Here is a 20,890-nt window from a genome sequence, read left to right on the forward strand (position 1 = left end):
ATTAGTGGCTTGTTAACATGTACAGTATATTGAATATTATGACTTATAAAAATTAAATGCCATAAAAATTCCCAAAAAATTGTACTTCACTGTATTAGATTGTTATTAGATAATTAAAATGTGTTAGGCTACTTTTAATTTTGTAGTTTTAATGATTAATTTAATTTTTAAAATGAAAATCTGCCAGTAATGATACAATACAATGAGTTTAAGACAGCTGAAGTTTATTATAAGTCACCATGGGACAGGTAGTCCAATTTAATTATAAGCACATAATTTTTTTTCAACATGCCAGCCATATCCCACTGAGGCAGGGTGACCCAAGAAAGAAACACTTTTACCATCATTCACACAATCACTGTCTTTGCAGAGGTGCCCAGATATGACAATTTAGATGTCACTCCAAACAGCCAATATCTCAAACCCCTCCTTTAAACTGCAGGCATTGTACTTCCCACCTCCAGGACACATGTCCAGCTAACCGTTTTCCCTGAATCCCTTCACGAAATATTACCTGCTCACACTTCAACAGCTCGTCACGTCCCAAATACCCTTTGTCTCCATTCGCTCCTATCTAACACACTCACATGTGCCTGCTGCATATCCAGGCCCCTTGCACACAAAACCTCTTTTATCCCCTCCCTCCATCCTTTCTTCGAACAATCCCTACCCCTCCTCTCCTCCACTACCAATTTATACACCCTCCAAGTCATTCTATTTTGCTCCATCCTCTCTAAATGTCCAAACCACCTCAAAAACCCCTCTTCACCCCTCTGAATAATACTTTTAGTAACTCCATATATCCTCCTAATTTTCACACCACAAATTCTCTGCATATTTACACCACACATTGCCCTTAGACATGACATCTCATTGCCTCCAACCCCCTCCTCGCTGCAGTATTCACAACCCATGCTTCACACCCATATAAGAGTGTTGGTACCACTGTATTCTTGTACATTCCTTTTTTTTGCCTCCATGAATAATGTTTCTTGTCTCCACAGACACCTTAATGCTCTACTCACGTTTTTCCTTCATAAATTCTATGGTTAACCTTGTACTTCATAAACCCATCTGATGACAAATCTACTTCCAAATATCTGAACACATTCACTTCTTCTGTACTCTCTCCCTCCAATGTGATATCCAATCTTTCTTTACCTAACTTGTTTGATACCCCTCATCATGTTACTCTTATCTATGTTCACTTTCAACTTTCTTTACACACACAATACCTTTATCAAAATCATTTGCACACCATTTAATAATTTTCGAGAAAACAATATATTTTCATATAGTCGGACTTGAGTCCTGGAAATGGGAAGTACAATGCCTGCACTTTAAAGGAGGGGTTTGGGATATTGGCAGTTTGGAGGGATATGTTGTGTATCTCTATACGTATATGCTTCTAAACTGTTGTATTCTGAGCACCTCTGCAAAAGCAGTGATAATGTGAGTGTGGTGAAAGTGTTGAATGATGATGAAAGTATTTTCTTTTTGGGGATTTTCTTTCTTTTTTTGGGTCACCCTGCCTCGGTGGGAGACGACCGACTTGTTGAAAAAAAAAAAAAAAAAAAAAAAAAAAAAAAAAAAAAAAAAAACATAAATATACCTTCTATATTCTCTGGCCATCAATATAAGAGAATATGAATGTTTAGCATGAAATATCTGACCTGATACTCCTGCTCAGTTTCGATGAGGCCAACCACCACAACCATTTGGTACTGCTTGGCACGCATGCTGGAAAGTGGCTTTCGCAGTAGTCTCATAGCAGCAGGTGCTGTGTGTGTGTGTAGCAGCTGGGCTACTTGTGTTGGAGCATGGGACGGGTCTAATACCAGCAGCCGGATCCCTCCTTCATTGCCACCAAGCTGCTCCACACCAATGACAGTTCGACTGTGGCCTGTAAAAATTTAAGCGTGAGCGTGTTTGATAGGAGTGAATGGAGACAAATGGTTTTTAATACTTGACGTGCTGTTGGAGTGTGAGCAAAGTAACATTTATGAAGGGGTTCAGGGAAACCGGCAGGCCGGACTTGAGTCCTGGAGATGGGAAGTACAGTGCCTGCACTCTGAAGGAGGGGTGTTAATGTTGCAGTTTAAAAACTGTAGAGTAAAGCACCCTTCTGGCAAGACAGTGATGGAGTGAATGATGGTGAAAGTTTTTCTTTTTCGGGCCACCCTGCCTTGGTGGGAATCGGCCAGTGTGATAATAAAAAAAAAAATTTATTCATTACTAACATTTGCTAAACACAGAGTTATCAATACAACCACCACCGTAATTAATGCTAATTTTCTTTGAACTGTTACTTAATAACTTGCATAATAAACTAATTATTGTATAACTCAACGAATGGCAGCTCTCAGAACAATCTCAAATTCAACCAATAGGCAAAACACTGTCTTTATTTGAATCCTTAACCCTTTGACTGTCGAAGGGCCCAATCCTGAAGTTGCTCCTGGTGTCGCAAAATATTCGAAAAAAAAAAAAAATTATTTTTTCTTATGAAATGATAGAGAATCTTTTCCCGATTGTAAAGACACCAAAAAAACGAAATTTGATGGAAAACTGACGGAATTACGCTCTCGCGAAGTTAGCGACTTCGGCGATATTTAAAAATCGGCAATTTCGCCCACTTTGAGCCCTATTTTCGGCTAATTCCGTTATTCCAGTCAACCAAACTCATAACTATTTCTTCAGAACTCTATTTTTTCTATCGATTGAGCACAAGAAACTGCCCATTTACCGATTTCAACTACCCAATAACATGGTCAGAAATTTGCAATTTGGCCAATTTCACGAAAATTAAAAAATACGACAATTTCAAAATAAGGTCCAGAATGAACAATGCAGACATTCCTGGCTCTAAAATAAGATTTTCTTTGTTCATCAGTCATGTCTCCAGGTCCCTGTGATATTACTCTTGCTTTTTATTTTGAAATTTTATTCAAACAAAAAATAGAAGATTTACTGTTATGCAGACTACTGCAATACTGTAATAATTGTAAAAATTACATCAACCCATTCATGACTGCGTATTAGAATGGCTATTTGGACATTTATTGGACAATGACATCATTTGTTTACTTTTGAACATCGGCAAAAATCAAACATTTCCTGTACTTTGTGCTCCATTTCCAGGTTCTTTTTATAGTAAAATTAATCAAAATCACCTCCATTTCTATAATATAGTTTCCATTCTATCAAATGAGACCATGAAAACGAGAATACAACCACAAATACTATACGAAAATAGACCACAAAGTCGGCATTTTAATTAAAAAAAAAACGGTTGGAGTTTTTTTTTTCTCATTATGCACTGCGTGCTCCAGGATTTTTTTTATGTGGTGCACACTGACCACACAGACCCATTCTCTCACATGTGGGCCTACTAGCTTTCTCCTGCCTGATTTGAAGCCGCTAGAATTTATGAGTATATATACGTCAAACACGGTACCTCACAAACGTATATATACGGCCGCGACAGTCAAAGGGTTAAATCAACTAAATATAAATGCAATTCATACTTACTGCTGTTACAATCCACAAGTTCAAAACAGCACACTGAAATGCTGATGCTGAACTGAGGCAATTCCTAAATTATTAAATGTCACCTAATGTTGTAAAAAAAACTATACCTGAGAACATAATTTATTTAACTCGCAAGTCATACAGCACTAGGAGAATGGGAGGCAATCAGGTTTGAGCCAGAGGAGAGGTAGAATATCTCCAAATTCCTTGGATCAAGAGCTCTTCACCAGCATCAAAGTATTCTGCTCTATTGTTAGACTGGACAAAATCTATATTCAATGCCTAACACTTTTGAAATTCAACTTTAAATATTAGGTAGTGACTCTGAATTTTTCTAGGTAGTAGGTTGGTAGACAGCAACCGCCCAGGGAGGTACTACCGTCCTGCCAAGTGAGTGTAAAACTGAAGCCTGTAATTGTTTTACACGATGGTAAGATTGCTGGTGTCTTTTTTTATCTGTCTCATACACATGCAAGATTTCAGGTATGTCTTGCTACTTCTACTTACACTTAGGTCACACTACACATACATGTACAAGCATATATATACACACCCCTTTGGGTTTTCTTCTATTTTCTTTCTAGTTCTTGTTCTTGTTTATTTCCTCTTACCTCCATGGGGAAGTGGAACAGAATTCTTCCTCCGTAAGCCATGCGTGTTGTAAGAGGCGACTAAAATGCCGGGAGCAAGGAGCTAGTAACCTCTTCTCCTGTATATATTACTAAATGTAAAAGGATAAACTTTCGTTTTTCCTTTTGGGCCACCCCGCCTCAGTGGGATACGGCCGGTGTGTTGAAAGAAAGAAAGAAGACTCTGAATTTTGTAGCTAAGAATAAAATTTGTTATGCAACAGGTCACTACAGAGTTTTAAATAAGTCATCCCAACTAACACAATTATATGTATTTTGCAAAATACTTATGAATATGGTATCCTTAAGCATTCCTTTTAACTTTCTGCATATATTTCTCAATAATCACAGTGCAAGTACAGTAGACAGCAACCACCTAGGGGGATACTACCGTCCTGCCAAGTCAGTGTGAAACGAAAGCCTGTAATTGTTTTACATGATGGTAAGATTGCTGGTGTCTTTTGTCTGTCTTATAAATATGCAAGATTACAGGTACGTCTTGCTACTTCTACTTACACTTAGGTCACACTACACATACATGTACATGTTTATTTATACACACTCATCTGAGTTTTTTTTTATTTTATCTTAAAAGTTCTTGGTCTTATTACTTTTCCTTTTATATCCATGGGGAAGTGGAATAAGAATATTTCCTCCGTAAGTCATGCGTGTTGTAAAAGTCAACTAAAATGCCGGGAACTATGGGCTAGTAACCCCTTTTCTTGTAATAATTACTAAAAAGAATAAGAAGAAAATTGTCAAAGTGGGAAGTCTGAATGTGCGTGGATGTTGGGCGTGATAAGAAAGAGATGATTGTGGATGTTATGAATCAGAAGAAGCTGGAGGTCCTGGCTTTAAGTGAAACAAAGCTGAAGGGGATGGGAGAGTTTCAGTGGAGAGGAATAAATGGGATTAGGTCAGGGGTTTCAAATAGAGTTAGAGCTAAAGAAGGAGTAGCAATAATGTTGAAGGATAAGTTATGGCAGAAAAATAGGGACTATATGTAAATGAGAGCACAGGCAATGGGGTCGAAGAGGTATGGGGTAGGTTTAAAAATGTAGTGTTAGAGTGTTCAGCAGAAGTTTGTGGTTACAGGAAAGTGGGTGCGGGAGGGAAGAGGAGCGATTGGTGGAATGATGATGTAAAGAGAGCAGTAAGGGAGAAAAAGTTAGCATATGAGAAGTTTTTACAAAGTAGAAGTGATACAAGGAGGGAAGAGTATATGGAGAAAAAGAGAGAGGTTAAGAGAGTGGTGAAGCAATGTAAAAAGAGAGCAAATGAGAGAGTAGGTGAGATGTTATCAACAAATTTTGTTGAAAATAAGAAAAAGTTTTGGAGTGAGATTAACAAGTTAAGGAAGCCTAGAGAACAAATGGATTTGTCAGTTAAAAATAGAAGAGGAGAGTTATTAAATGGAGAGTTAGAGGTATTGGGAAGATGGAGGGAATATTTTGAGGCGTGGAGTTAAAAGATAAAGAATCACACATAAAGTGGGAGTTGTCATAGTTGCTCTTTGCTGATGACACTGTGCTCTTGGGAGATTCTGAAGAGAAGTTGCAGAGATTGGTGGATGAATTTGGTAGGGTGTGCAAAAGAAGAAAATTAAAAGTGAATACAGGAAAGAGTAAGGTTATGAGGATAACAAAAAGATTAGGTGATGAAAGATTGGATATCAGATTGGAGGGAGAGAGTATGGAGGAGGTGAATGTATTCAGATATTTGGGAGTGGACGTGTCAGCGGATGGGTCTATGAAAGATGAGGTGAATCATAGAATTGATGAGGGGAAAAGGGTGAGTGGTGCACTTAGGAGTCTGTGGAGACAAAGAACTTTGTCCTTGGAGGCAAAGAGGGGAATTTATGAGAGTATAGTTTTACCAACGCTCTTATATGGGTGTGAAGCATGGGTGATGAATGTTGCAGCGAGGAGAAGGCTGGAGGCAGTGGAGATGTCATGTCTGAGGGCAATGTGTGGTGTGAATATAATGCAGAGAATTCGTAGTTTGTAAGTTAGGAGGAGGTGCGGGATTACCAAAACTGTTGTCCAGAGGGCTGAGGAAGGGTTGTTGAGGTGGTTCGGACATGTAGAGAGAATGGAGTGAAACAGAGTGACTTCAAGAGTGTATCAGTCTGTAGTGGAAGGAAGGTAGGGTAGGGGTCGGCCTAGGAAAGGTTGGAGGGAGGGGGTAAAGGAGGTTTTGTGTGCGAGGGGCTTGGACTTCCAGCAGGCATGCATGAGCGTGTTTGATAGGAGTGAATGGAGACAAATGGTTTTTAATACTTGACATGCTGTTGGAGTGTGAGCAAAGTAACATTTATGAAGGGGTTCAGGGAAACCAGCAGGCCGGACTTGAGTCCTGGAGATGGGAAGTACAGTGCCTGCACTCTGAAGGAGGGGTGTTAATGTTGCAGTTTAAAAACTGTAGTGTAAAGCACCCTTCTGGCAAGACAGTGATGGAGTGAATGATGGTGAAAGTTTTTCTTTTTCGAGCCACCCTGCCTTGGTGGGAATCGGCCAGTGTGATAATAAAAAAAAAATGTAAATGTGTTAATTCAAGGATTATGTGGAGTAAAATAAAGGTTGGATGTGAAAAGTTGGTTATTTAGTAAGCGTATATGCACCTGGAGAAGAGAGAAGTGTTGAGAGAGAGAGAGAGATTTTGGGTAATGTTGAGTGAATGCGTGGGGAGTTTTGAACCAAGTGTGAAAGTAATGGTGGTTGGGGATTTCAATGCTAAAGTGGGCAAAAATGTTGTGGAGGGAGTAGTACGTAAATTTGGGGGGCCAGGGGTAAATGAAAATGAGGAGCCTTTAATTGAGCTATGTGTAGAAAGAGGTTTGGTAATAAGTAATACATACTTTATGAAGAAGAGGATAAATAAATATATACAAGGTATGATATAGCACGTAATGAAAGTTTGTTAGATTATGTATTGGTGGATAAAAGGTTGATGGGTAGGCTCCAGGATGTACATGTTTATAGAGGGGAAACTGATATATCGAATCATTATTTAGTTGTAGCTACAGTTAGAGTAAGAGGTAGATGGGAAAAGATGAAAATGGCAACAACAAGCAAGAGGGAGGTGAAAGTGTATAAACTAAGGGAGGAGGAAGTTCGAGTGAGATATAAGCAACTATTGGCAGAAAGGTGGGCTGGTGCAAGTATGAGTAGTGGGGGGGGAATTTGAAGAGGGTTGGAATAGTTTTAAAAATGCAGCATTAGAACGTGGGGCATAAGTTTGTGGTTATAGGAGGGTGGGTGCAGGAGGAAAGAGGAGTGATTGGTGGAATGATGAAGGAAAGGGTGTGATAAAAGAGAAAAAGTTAGCATATGAGAGGTTTTTACAAAGAAGAAGTGTTATAAGAAGAGTAGAGTATATGGAGAGTAAAAGAAAGGTGAAGAGAGTGGTGAGAGAGTGTAAAAGGAGAGCAGATGATAGAGTGGGAGAGGCACTGTCAAGAAATTTTAATGAAAATAAGAAAAAATTTTGGAGTGAGTTAAAAAAGTTAAGAAAGCCTAGAGAACAAATGGATTTTTATTATTTTTTTTTTATTATCACACCGGCCGATTCCCACCAAGGCAGGGTGGCCCGAAAAAGAAAAACTTTCACCATCATTCACTCCATCACTGTCTTGCCAGAAGGGTGCTTTACACTACAGTTTTTAAACTGCAACATTAACACCCCTCCTTCAGAGTGCAGGCACTGTACTTCCCATCTCCAGGACTCAAGTCCGGCCTGCCGGTTTCCCTGAATCCCTTCATAAATGTTACTTTGCTCACACTCCAACAGCACGTCAAGTATTAAAAACCATTTGTCTCCATTCACTCCTATCAAACACGCTCACGCATGCCTGCTGGAAGTCCAAGCCCCTCGCACACAAAACCTCCTTTACCCCCTCCCTCCAACCCTTCCTAGGCCGACCCCTACCCCGCCTTCCTTCCACTACAGACTGATACACTCTTGAAGTCATTCTGTTTCGCTCCGTTCTCTCTACATGTCCGAACCACCTCAACAACCCTTCCTCAGCCCTCTGGACAACAGTTTTGGTAATCCCGCACCTCCTCCTAACTTCCAAACTACGAATTCTCTGCATTATATTCACACCACACATTGCCCTCAGACATGACATCTCCACTGCCTCCAGCCTTCTCCTCGCTGCAACATTCATCACCCACGCTTCACACCCATATAAGAGCGTTGGTAAAACTATACTCTCATATATTCCCCTCTTTGCCTCCAAGGACAAAGTTCTTTGTCTCCACAGACTCCTAAGTGCACCACTCACTCTTTTTCCCTCATCAATTCTATGATTCACCTCATCTTTCATAGACCCATCCGCTGACACGTCCACTCCCAAATATCTGAATACGTTCACCTCCTCCATACTCTCTCCCTCCAATCTGATATTCAATCTTTCATCACCTAATCTTTTTGTTATCCTCATAACCTTACTCTTTCCTGTATTCACCTTTAATTTTCTTCTTTTGCACACCCTACCAAATTCATCCACCAATCTCTGCAACTTCTCTTCAGAATCTCCCAAGAGCACAGTGTCATCAGCAAAGAGCAGCTGTGACAACTCCCACTTTGTGTGTGATTCTTTATCTTTTAACTCCACGCCTCTTGCCAAGACCCTCGCATTTACTTCTCTTACAACCCCATCTATAAATATATTAAACAACCACGGTGACATCACACATCCTTGTCTAAGGCCTACTTTTACTGGGAAAAAATTTCCCTCTTTCCTACATACTCTAACTTGAGCCTCACTATCCTCGTAAAAACTCTTCACTGCTTTCAGTAACCTACCTCCTACACCATACACTTGCAACATCTGCCACATTGCCCCCCTATCCACCCTGTCATACGCCTTTTCCAAATCCATAAATGCCACAAAGACCTCTTTAGCCTTATCTAAATACTGTTCACTTATATGTTTCACTGTAAACACCTGGTCCACACACCCCCTACCTTTCCTAAAGCCTCCTTGTTCATCTGCTATCCTATTCTCCGTCTTACTCTTAATTCTTTCAATTATAACTCTACCATACACTTTACCAGGTACACTCAACAGACTTATCCCCCTATAATTTTTGCACTCTCTTTTATCCCCTTTGCCTTTATACAAAGGAACTATGCATGCTCTCTGCCAATCCCTAGATACCTTACCCTCTTCCATACATTTATTAAATAATTGCACCAACCACTCCAAAACTATATCCCCACCTGCTTTTAACATTTCTATCTTTATCCCATCAATCCCGGCTGCCTTACCCCCTTTCATTTTACCTTGTCAGTTAAAAACAGAGTAGGGGAGTTAGTAGATGGGGAGATGGAGGTTATGGGTAGATGGCGAGAATATTTTGAGGAACTTTTAAATGTCGACGAAGAAAGGGAAGCGGTAATTTCATGCACTGGCCAGGGAGGTATACCATCTTTTAGGAGTGAAGAAGAACAGGATGTGAGTGTGGGGGAGGTGTGTGAGGCATTACGTATAATGAAAGGAGGTAAAGCAGCTGAAACTGACGGGATCATGACAGAAATGTTAAAAGCAGGGGGGGATACAGTGTTGGAGTGGTTGGTACTTTTGTTTAATAAATGTATGAAAGAGGGGAAGGTACCTAGGGATTGGCAGAGAGCATGTATAGTCCCTTTATATAAAGGGAAGGGGGACAAAAGAGATTGTAAAAATTATAGAGGAATAAGTTAACTGAGTTTACTAGGAAAAGTGTACGACTGAGAGTCGAAGATCAAAATGAATTTTTTATGAGAGAGCCACAAAATTTGATTAACACAAGCCTATCCGATGTTATCCTGACGCCAAATGACTTCGAACAGGCGATAAATGACATGCCCATGCACTCTGCCCCAGGGTCAGACTCATGGAACTCTGTGTTCATCAAGAACTGCAAGAAGCCCCTATCACGAGCCTTTTCCATCCTATGGAGAGGGAGCATGGACACGGGGGTCGTCCCTCAGTTACTAAAAACAACAGACATAGCCCCACTCCACAAAGGGGGCAGTAAAGCAACAGCAAAGAACTACAGACCAATAGCACTAACATCCCATATCATAAAAATCTTTGAAAGGGTCCTAAGAAGCAAGATCACCACCCATCTAGAAACCCATCAGTTACACAACCCAGGGCAACATGGGTTTAGAACAGGTCGCTCCTGTCTGTCTCAACTACTGGATCACTACGACAAGGTCCTAAATGCACTGGAAGACAAAAAGAATGCAGATGTAATATATACAGACTTTGCAAAAGCCTTCGACAAGTGTGACCATGGCGTAATAGCGCACAAAATGCGCGCTAAAGGAATAACAGGAAAAGTCGGTCGATGGATCTATAATTTCCTCACTAACAGAACACAGAGAGTAGTCGTCAACAGAGTAAAGTCCGAGGCAGCTACGGTGAAAAGCTCTGTTCCACAAGGCACAGTACTAGCTCCCATCTTGTTCCTCATCCTCATATCCGACATAGACAAGGATGTCAGCCACAGCACCGTGTCTTCCTTTGCAGATGACACCCGAATCTGCATGACAGTGTCTTCCATTGCAGACACTGCAAGGCTCCAGGCAGACATCAACCAAATCTTTCAGTGGGCTGCAGAAAACAATATGAAGTTCAACGATGAGAAATTTCAATTACTCAGATATGGTAAACATGAGGAAATTAAATCTTCATCAGAGTACAAAACAAATTCTGGCCACAAAATAGAGCGAAACACCAACGTCAAAGACCTGGGAGTGATTATGTCGGAGGATCTCACCTTCAAGGACCATAACATTGTATCAATCGCATCTGCTAGAAAAATGACAGGATGGATAATGAGAACCTTCAAAACTAGGGAGGCCAAGCCCATGATGACACTCTTCAGGTCACTTGTTCTATCTAGGCTGGAATATTGCTGCACTCTAACAGCACCTTTCAAGGCAGGTGAAATTGCCGACCTAGAAAATGTACAGAGAACTTTCACGGCGCGCATAACGGAGATAAAACACCTCAATTACTGGGAGCGCTTGAGGTTTCTAAACCTGTATTCCCTGGAACGCAGGAGGGAGAGATACATGATTATATACACCTGGAAAATCCTAGAGGGACTAGTACCGAACTTGCACACGAAAATCACTCACTACGAAAGCAAAAGACTTGGCAGACGATGCACCATCCCCCCAGTGAAAAGCAGGGGTGTCACTAGCACGTTAAGAGACCATACAATAAGTGTCAGGGGCCCGAGACTGTTCAACTGCCTCCCAGCACACATAAGGGGGATTACCAACAGACCCATGGCAGTCTTCAAGCTGGCACTGGACAAGCACCTAAAGTCAGTTCCTGATCAGCCGGGCTGTGGCTCGTACGTTGGTTTGCGTGCAGCCAGCAGCAACAGCCTGGTTGATCAGGCGCTGATCCACCAGGAGGCCTGGTCACAGACCGGGCCGCGGGGGCGTTGACCCCCGAAACTCTCTCCAGGTAAACTCCAGGTAGGGTTACAATTGAAAGAATTAGATGTAAGACAGAATGCAGGATTGCGGATGAGCAAGGAGGTTTCAGAGTGGGTAGGGGATGTGTAGATCAAGTGTTTACATTGAAGCATATATGTGAATAGTATTTAGATAAAGGTAGGGAAGTTTTTATTGCATTCATGGATTTAGAAAAGACATATGATAGAGTGGATTGGGGAGCAATGTGGCAGATGTTGCAAGTACATATATGGAATAGGTGGTAAGTTAATAAATGCTGTAAAGAGTTAGGCTCAGGTTAGGGTGTGTAGAAGAGAGGGAGACTGCTTCCCAGTAAAAGCAGGTCTTAGACAGGGATGTGTAATGTCACCATGGTTGTTTAATGTATTGATAGATGGGGTTGTAAAAGAAGTAAATGCTAGGGTGTTCGGGAGAGGGTTGGGATTAAATTATGGGGAATCAAATACAAAATGGGAATTGATACAGTTGCTTTTTGCTGATGATACTGTGCTTATGGGAGATTCTAAAGAAAAATTGCAAAGGTTAGTGAATGAATTTGGGAGTGTGTGTAAAGGTAGAAAGTTGAAAGTGAACATAGAAAAGAGTAAGGTGATGAGGGTATCAAATGATTTAGATAAAGAAAAACTGGATATCAAATTGGGGAGGAGTATGGAAGAAGTGAATGTTTTCAGATACTTGGGAGTTGACGTGTCGGCGGATGGATTTATGAAGGATGAGGTTAATCATAGAACTTATTGAGGTATATGTGGAGACAAAAAACATTATCTATGGAGGCAAAGAAGGGAATGTATGAAAGTATAGTAGTACCAACACTCTTACATGGGTGTGAAGCTTGGGTTGTGAATGCAGCAGCGAGGAGGCAGTTGGTGGCAGTGGAGATGTCCTGTCTAAGGGCAATGTGTGGTGTAAATATTATGCAGAAAATTTGGAATATGGAAATTAGGAGAAGGTGTGGAGTTAATAAAAGTATTAGTGAGAGGGCTGAAGAGCGGTTGTTGAGGTGGTTTGGTCATTTAGAAAGAATGGATCAAAGTAGAATGACATGGAGAGCATACAAATCTGTAGGGGAAGGAAGGCGGGGTAGAGGTCGTCCTCGAAAAGCTTGGAAGGAAGGGGTAAGGGAGGTTTTTTGGGCGAGGGGCTTGGACTTTAAGCAGGCGTGCAGGAGCGTGTTCATTAGGAGTGAATGGAGACAAATGGTATTTGGGACCCGATGATCTGTTGGAGTGTGAGCAGGGTAATATTTTGTGAAGGGATTCAGGGAAACCGGTTATTTTTATATTGCCGGACTTGAGTCTTGGAAATGGGAAGTACAATGCCTGCACTCTAAAGGAGGGGTTCGGGATATTAGCAGTTTGGAGGGATATATTATGTATCTTTATACGTATATGCTTCTAAACTGTTGTGTTCTGAGCACCTCTGCAAAAACAGTGATTATGTATGAGTGAGGTGAAAGTATTGAATGATGATGAAAGTATTTTCTTTTTGGGGATTTTCTTTCTTTTTGGATCACCCTGCCTCGGTGGGAGACGGCCAACTTGTTAAAAAAAAAAAAAGTACAGTACTTTATTCTTGTGAGAGTAAAACCAATATTTAGAGATTAAAGTGCTCATTTGCAAGATTTAGTACTTTATATTATTTTAAAGAGCTAAGATTCTACACTAGTTTCATCCTCCTGAAGGAGGAAAAGGCTCACTGAGGAAACAATGTATCATACTGCTGAGAAAAGCAGTCAGGACAGATGCCTATAGAAACATGTAATACAAAATAGAGGCAAGTAATATAAATGCAAACTAACCCTGATGCTGGAGATATATGGGAGGCTTGAACTCTGCAGGCTTGGAAAAATACTCAAGGCACCATCGGAACAACTCTGGGTGGGTCCCATCTGCTCCTGTTGGTCGATGGCAGTCAATCAATTGACACCTGAAGTTGAGACCTAAGTCAAACACATGTGACATGCATGTTTCTCATTGAATTAAACTTGTTCACTCCTAAATTAAAAATAGAATTCAAACATATTATACAGCCTCTTCTCACTTAGCAACGTCCTCGTTTACCGACCTCGGATTTATGACGGGCTCTCTGACCAGTATGCATACCTAAATAAGGTACGTATATTAGAACTGATTTCCTCTATTCTCTTTATTACAGTATACAGTTATTCACCGTATAAACATTTAAAAATATGCCAGAAATGTTATAAATGGTGCAAAGGTGACATTGAAACAATATCAAAGATGGTCGACACAAACCCACTACCATTATAGTGTGCTCCTCACTTCATGACAAATTCGTTTACAGATGTGGTCTTAGGAACAGAATTCCGTCGTTATGTGAGGAGAGGCTGTATGTATTTTTCTTTTTCAACACATCGGCAGTTTCCCACCGAGGCTATAATTCACTCCTAGTGTTTATTTAATTTCCTGGAACTTTGTTTACCATACACACTCCATCTATACAACAAGTGCTTTCAATATATAGAATTAATATACAAGTCAGCTTGACATATTAGCGTACCTGATTCTGAAAGACGAGAGTAATGTTACAACCTCAGTTGCTCCAATCCATTTCCTTGTGTTAGATAACTTGCCACCTAATTGCTCACATCCCTGTAAATACACAATTACAGAAGAATACAAAAAATGGAGTTGGATAATGTGAGACCAAGATACAGGACAGGGAGAGTGAAGAGATGAAATGAGAACATATATGATGAATAAAGAATTTACCAGTTAGTAAGTGGTCTGTGCACTTGACTTTCACTTTTTTCTCATATGCGATCACTGAAGCTCAGCATCACTTGATTTTTTTAACAATGACTGTTTAAATATTACTATACTGGTTTATATGCAGTGGAACCTTGGTAAACGACCAGCTCCCTACTCGAGCAAAGCTCAGCACTTGACCAAACAAATACGACCTGCCAGAACATCGCTGCAAACTATTTCGCATTTCTTCGCATTTTTCGGTGTTTTTCTTTTTTGTATTATTTGTATAAATAAGTCACCGTGGAACATACGAAAATTAGTGATAATAGCCAACCAAACAGAAAATTGGTTGGGAAGAACTTGTTTGATACTCAAACGGAACAGCACTAGAACAGCCTTCTGGAATGAATTAAGGTCGCATACCGAGGTTCCACTGTATTAACATTTATAAGACTTTATAGAAAGAAAACAGATTTGGGTGTGGTAAATCCAATGAGCATACCTAAAGAAAATCCTATTATACTAGTTTTTAATTTGAGTGTCTTGCATCAAGCCAAAGGAAAATGGACATCTGGCCAGAAGAAGTCGTGTTGACACAAAGTGTGGACTAGGGGTGGCTGGAGAGAGGGAAGGAGGGAGGGGGGGAAGTAACTGAGAGATAAGGATTCACAGGTTCATAATGTAATCACTCCAACCCAAAGAAAGGTTGGTTAATTGACAAGGGAGGCAGGTTACAAGAGAAGAGGATAAAAATTTAATTTTGAATAATTTTTTTCTCATTTATTTTTGGATCAACTGCATTTATTTTTTGCATATGACTGTTTAGGATGGTAGAATTCGAAAAGTCTCAGAAGAAATTCATATGCTTTACATATGACGTTTTGACATTATACTTTTTGCTCCATTGGCCACAAACGTATCTATTGCAAAATGTGAGAGACACCTATATCCTTAATCAGTTTAAAACATTTTTCCTACTCTCAGTATTACACATAAAACTAAGTTCAAAGTAATAAAGACTTACTTGTAGATCAAAGCCATTTCTCCATGCTTGCTCAATTAATTTCTGAATCTGAGAGATAGAAGGCATCAAGTTTGGTCCAGAAAAGAGTCGAGCATAGTAGCCTGTATGATGCTGAAGAGAACTTAACAGCATCTGTATATTTCTGGAAAATTTGAATTTGAATTTGAAAAGATTTGTACAGACATTAATAATGAAGTTTACATTAATTTATAGACTAGCTGGTGACAGTTAACCTTGCAAGCACAAGCAGGAGGTACAAGGAGGTAGCTCACCTGTTCTCCATTTGTTCTTAATCCACACACATGCATTTCTATTTTTTTCACATTTCTTCCCTTATGTTTTCATTGCCAAGGATAATCCTCCTCCTTTTCTGCACATTCTTGTTATCTAGCATATAACAGGGGCAGTTGCTTTTAGCAAATGCTACAGCTACTCCTTGAAGAGCCTTTGACACATAAAGGCATACATAATATCCTGGCAAGAATTTAACTGTAGCTATCTCCACAAGTATGAGAAGTTCTCAAGAGTGAAAAGTTAAAGATATAAATAGACTTGTTAGTGCAATAGGTATTGACAAATTAGGACTTTCAAATCTGAATTTATATTATCAATGAATGTTCATTAGATCAATGACTCAAAATACTAACATCTCTTTTTTTAATCCAAAGGCCATCTTCCATCGAGGTTGGGTGACAAAAAACGAGAAAATACACTCACAATCATTCATTCAATTGGTGTTTTGCCAGAAGTGCTGTGACATCATAACTCATATGACCCTTCAAGCTTCAACATCCTCACCCTTTCTTAAGAATGCAGGCACTATACTGCTCACCTTAAAAATGCAAGTCAGGCCAATCGGTTTCCTTGAATCCTTTCATAAATGTTACCTTACACTCAAACAGTATGTCAAGCCATAAAAACCACATGTCCCCATTCATTTTGATCTAAAGTGCTCAAAGAAGTCTGTTGGCACTCAAAACCTCCTTTACCCCCTCCCTCCACTCTACATATAAACATCCACATACATCGAATTCCTAGGTAGTAAGTTGATAGACAGCAACAACCCAGGGAGGTACGTACTACCGTCCTGCCAAGTGAGTGTAAAACGGAAGCCTGTAATTGTTTTACACGATGATAGAACTGCTGGTGTCTTTTTTTCTGTCTCGTAAACATGCAAGATTTCAGGTACGTCTTGCTACTTACAATTAGGTCACACTACACACGCATGTACAAGAATATATATACACACCCCGTCCCTAGGTTTTCTTCTATTTTCTTACTAGTTCTTGTTCTTGTTTATTTCCTCTTATCTCCATGAGTTAGTGGAACAGAATTTTTCCTCCGTAAGCCATGCATGCTGGGAGCAAAGGGCTAGTAACCCCTTCTTCTGTATACATTACTGAAGTTAAAAAGAGAAACTTTTGTGTTTCTTTTTGGGCCCCCCTGCCTAGGTGGGACACGGCCAGTTTGTTGAAGAAGTAAAATATATTGAATTATCCTTGCTTGCTTGGATATCAAAACATGAACAGGCATAGTAAGCATACACACATACATAAATATTGTACAGTAGACCGTTATATTACATGGTAGTTACGTTCCTGAAAATGCCATGTTAGGTAAAATCCATGTTAGATAAACTGTAAAACTTATGGGATAAATAGGGTTACATTCCTGAGAGCCCCAAAAAGGCCAAGCAACTTTTTTTTTGACATCTAGCACTTACAAAAATAAAAGTGAATATGTAATTGTAGTTCATTGTCACAATGTATTATGTTGTTTTTACTGCTTATCATTACAAATGCAACAGAAATAATAGTATTTCTTGCCTTAAATTGTGGGTATTGGTGTTTGTGGATAATTGTGAAGAGTTATGCTGTGGCCCTACTGGGCTGAGGTGGATGGTAGTTCTTGTACTTAAGTCGATGGTTGTACTGGAGTGTGCATAAATCTGTAATGGATTTCTGTTCTACCTTACCCCGCAGTACATTATACAACTGATGGTAAGGCATCACGAAGGCTGGGATGGTGGTGGCAGGAGTGTTAGGGGTGGCAGGGGATAGCGGGAGGTCTCCCCTGCTGACACACAAGGTGGCAGCTTGAGCTGGGGAAATTTTTTCCTGCGCCCACAAATGGAACTGTGTAAAGTTAATTTTACGAAGTGTTGTATAAAATTGTGCAGCAATTTTTCAGTAATGCAATAACCAAAAAGTGGCAAATAAATCCATGTAATAAAATGGCCTACCGTACTTGCAAAATTTCTTCAGTACAGTTATGGTAAATATGCTCTGCAATCTTTTTTTTAAGGCAGGAACACCCTGTTTTTCACTTAAATGTTTTTTGCTTACACTGTTTACCACTTGCAACTAAAACTTTCTTTATATTTTTAGTAACTGAAAAAGAACAGGTTACTAGCCCCTTATCCTGGCATTTTAGTTGCTTTTTATAGCATCCATAGCTAATGGAGGAATTATTCTAGACCACTTCCCTATATAATTTACAGTAAAAACTACAAAGACAAGAATTATTAACCCTTTCAGGGTCCGTGCCGTAGATCTACAGCTTTACGTTGAGGGTCCAAACCGTAGATCTACCCCATGAGCTCAGCTCACTCTGATAAACTGTGAGCGGTAAATTTGGGCCTAGATATGAGAGAATACATCTGTGGTATGTGTGCACCACATAAATGAAATCCTGCAGCACACAGTGCATAAGAGAAAAAAAACGACTGTAATTTTCGATTAAAACAGCGACTTTGCAGTGTTTTTTCGTATGTTTTTTATAGTTGTATTTGCAATTTCTTGGTCTCATTTGATAGAATGGAAGATATATTACAAACATAAAGATGATTTTTATTGGTCTTAGTATTGAAAATTTCTTGAAACTGAGCTCAAAGTAGTGGAAATGTTAAATTTTTGCCGATACTCAAGAGTAAGCAAACGACCTCATACGTCTAATACACGCTAGCTGGTGGGTCTATTATACATTCACAAATGTGTTGATATTATTTATACAATTATTACAATATTGCATGACAGTAAATCTTTTAATTTTTGGTTTGAATAAAAATTTATTATGTGAATAAAAAATCAAAATGGAATTCATTTGTAAAGCCTGAACACATAATTAATGAACAGAGGAAATGCTAGTTTAGTGCCAGGAATGCCTACACTGTTTATTCTGGACCCTATTTTGAAATTGGAATATTTTGAACTTTGCACTAAATTGGCCAAATTACCAATTTCCGATCACTTTATTTTGTAGTTGAAACAGTCGAGTTGGCAATTTCTTGTGCTCAATTGATAGAATAGAAGTAATACTAGTGAAATAGCTAAGAATTTGGTCGACTGATATAAGGTAATTGGCCTAAAATGGGAGTCAATATCAGCAAAATCGCTGATGTGTATATATCGCTGACACATCAAAATTCGTGAGAATAATTTCATCAATTTTTCATCAAATTTCATACTTCTTGTTTTATTACCTTCAGAAAAAGATTCTCTACCATTTCGTAAGAAAAAAAAAATTATTTTTTGAAAATTCTTGGACACCGGTGCACACTTTAAAATTTGGCCTCTGGACCCTGAAACTGTTAAGAATACAGAAGAAAACTAAGATGAGTGTGTATACATGCCCATTCACAAATATGTAATGTATACTGGATATAACCAGTTGTTGCAAGATTTACCTATCTTACATGTTCATAAAACAGAAAGAAAATCTTGGTAGGATATGGTTGATGCAGTAAGCATGTTTTTACTAGTTTCACACACCACCAGTGATTTATAGGAAATGCAGCAGAATCACAGTCATTTGTATGTATGGAATCTCTAATGTGTAATCCCTATCATGACTAGCATTCTATAATACAGTAACAATATACTGCAACACAATATGCCATAATCTCATAAATATATCATATATGTAAAGCAATGGAAAATCAATAGGAAGAATTCTTTATAGAATTTATAAATCAAACTGGACTGCAGGAGAATAGGTCTGTTGAGTATACCAGGTAAAGTATATGGAAGAGTTATTATTGAAAGAATTCAAGGTATGACAGTAAGAACACAAATGAACAAGATTTTAGAAAGGGTAGGGGATGTGCAGACTGAGTGTTTACACTGATGCGTAAAAGTGAACAATACTTATATAATGGTAAGGAAGTTTTTGTGACATTTATGGATTCAGAAAACGAATATGATAGGGTAGATGGGGAAAGCAATGTGGCAGATGTTGCAAGTGTATGGAATAGGTGGTAAGTTACTTAAAGCGGTTAAGAATCTTTATGAGGATAGTGAGGCTTAGGTTAGGGTATGTAAGAGAGAGAGGGAAATTCTTTTCCAGTAAAAGTGGGTCTTAGACAAGGATGTGTGATGTCACCATTGTTGTTGAACATATTTATAGATGGGATTGTAAAAGAAGTGAATGCTAGAGTGTTGGAGAGGTGTGGGATTAAAATATGAAGAATCTAATACAGATTGATTTTTACCAATGATACAGTGCTTTTTGGGGATTCTGAAGAAAAACTGCAAAGGTGGGTAGACAAATTTGGGAAGGTATGTGAAAGTAGGAAATTAAAAGTGAACACATAAAAGAGCAGGGTGATGAGATTAACAAAAAATTAGATAATGAATGATTGGAAGGAGGGAGTATGGAGGCAGTGAATGTGTTCAGATATTTGGGAGTGGACTTGTTGGCAGACAGGTCTATAAAAGATAAGCTGAACCATTGAATTAATGAGGGGAGAAATGTGGTTGGTGCACTGAAGTATCTTTGAAGACAAAGAACCTTATCCACAGAGGAGAGAAATGTACCACTCTTATATGTGTGTGAAGTACAGGTTTTAATAAAACATTGCAGCAAGGAAGAGATGTTATGCGAGAGGTTTGGACATCCAACAAGCATGTGCAAGAGTGTAAAGCAAATGGTTTTTATGACTTGACGTGCTCTTGGAGTATAAGCAGGGTAATTTGTGAAAGGTTGGTAGACAGCAACCACCCAGGGAGGTACTACCGTCCTGCCAAGTGAGTGTAAAACGAAGCCTGTGATTGTTTTACATGATGGTAGGATTGCTGATGTCTTTTGTCTGTCTCATAAATATGCAAGATTACAGGCATGTCTTGCTACTTCTACTTACACTTAGGTCACACTACACATACATGTACACATTTATTTATACACACTCATCTGAGTTTTCTTTGATTTTATCTTAATAGTTCTTGGTCTTATTAATTTTCCTTTTATATCCATGGGGAAGTGGAATAAGAATCTTTCCTCCGTAAGCCATGCGTGTTGTAAAAGTCAACTAAAATGCCGGGAACAATGGGCTAGTAACCCCTTTTCCTGTAAAGATTACTAAAAAGAATAAGAAGAAGAAAATTGTCAAAGTGGGAAGTCTGAATGTGCGTGGATGTTGTGCAGATGATAAGAAAGAGATGATTGTGGATGTTATGAATGAGAAGAAGCTGGATGTCCTGGCTTTAAGTGAAACAAAGCTGAAGGGGGTAGGA

At 39.2% G+C, this 20,890-nt stretch overlaps 2 protein-coding genes across 4 annotated transcripts in view; one reads left to right on the top strand and one right to left on the bottom strand.

The window, feature by feature from the left end:
* Positions 1-20,890, top strand: part of Cdc45 (cell division cycle protein 45) — a 115,207-nt gene that overhangs the window by 19,936 nt on the left and 74,381 nt on the right. The gene's annotated exons all lie outside the window — the stretch shown is intronic.
* LOC128686357 (zinc finger-containing ubiquitin peptidase 1) overlaps positions 1-20,890 on the bottom strand; it is a 61,208-nt gene that overhangs the window by 16,546 nt on the left and 23,772 nt on the right. For all 3 annotated transcript variants that reach the window (XM_070084185.1, XM_053773212.2, XM_070084294.1), the window contains exons 7-10: positions 15,381-15,522; positions 14,166-14,257; positions 13,444-13,571; positions 1,674-1,903 (exon numbers count right to left, since the gene is read on the bottom strand). In XM_070084185.1, coding sequence (XP_069940286.1) covers positions 1,674-1,903; positions 13,444-13,571; positions 14,166-14,257; positions 15,381-15,522 — 592 coding nt within the window. The remainder of the gene's footprint in view (positions 1-1,673; positions 1,904-13,443; positions 13,572-14,165; positions 14,258-15,380; positions 15,523-20,890) is intronic.

The sequence above is a fragment of the Cherax quadricarinatus genome, chromosome 1, assembly GCF_038502225.1.
Source record: "Cherax quadricarinatus isolate ZL_2023a chromosome 1, ASM3850222v1, whole genome shotgun sequence".
NCBI classification, from domain to species: Eukaryota; Metazoa; Arthropoda; class Malacostraca; order Decapoda; family Parastacidae; genus Cherax; species Cherax quadricarinatus.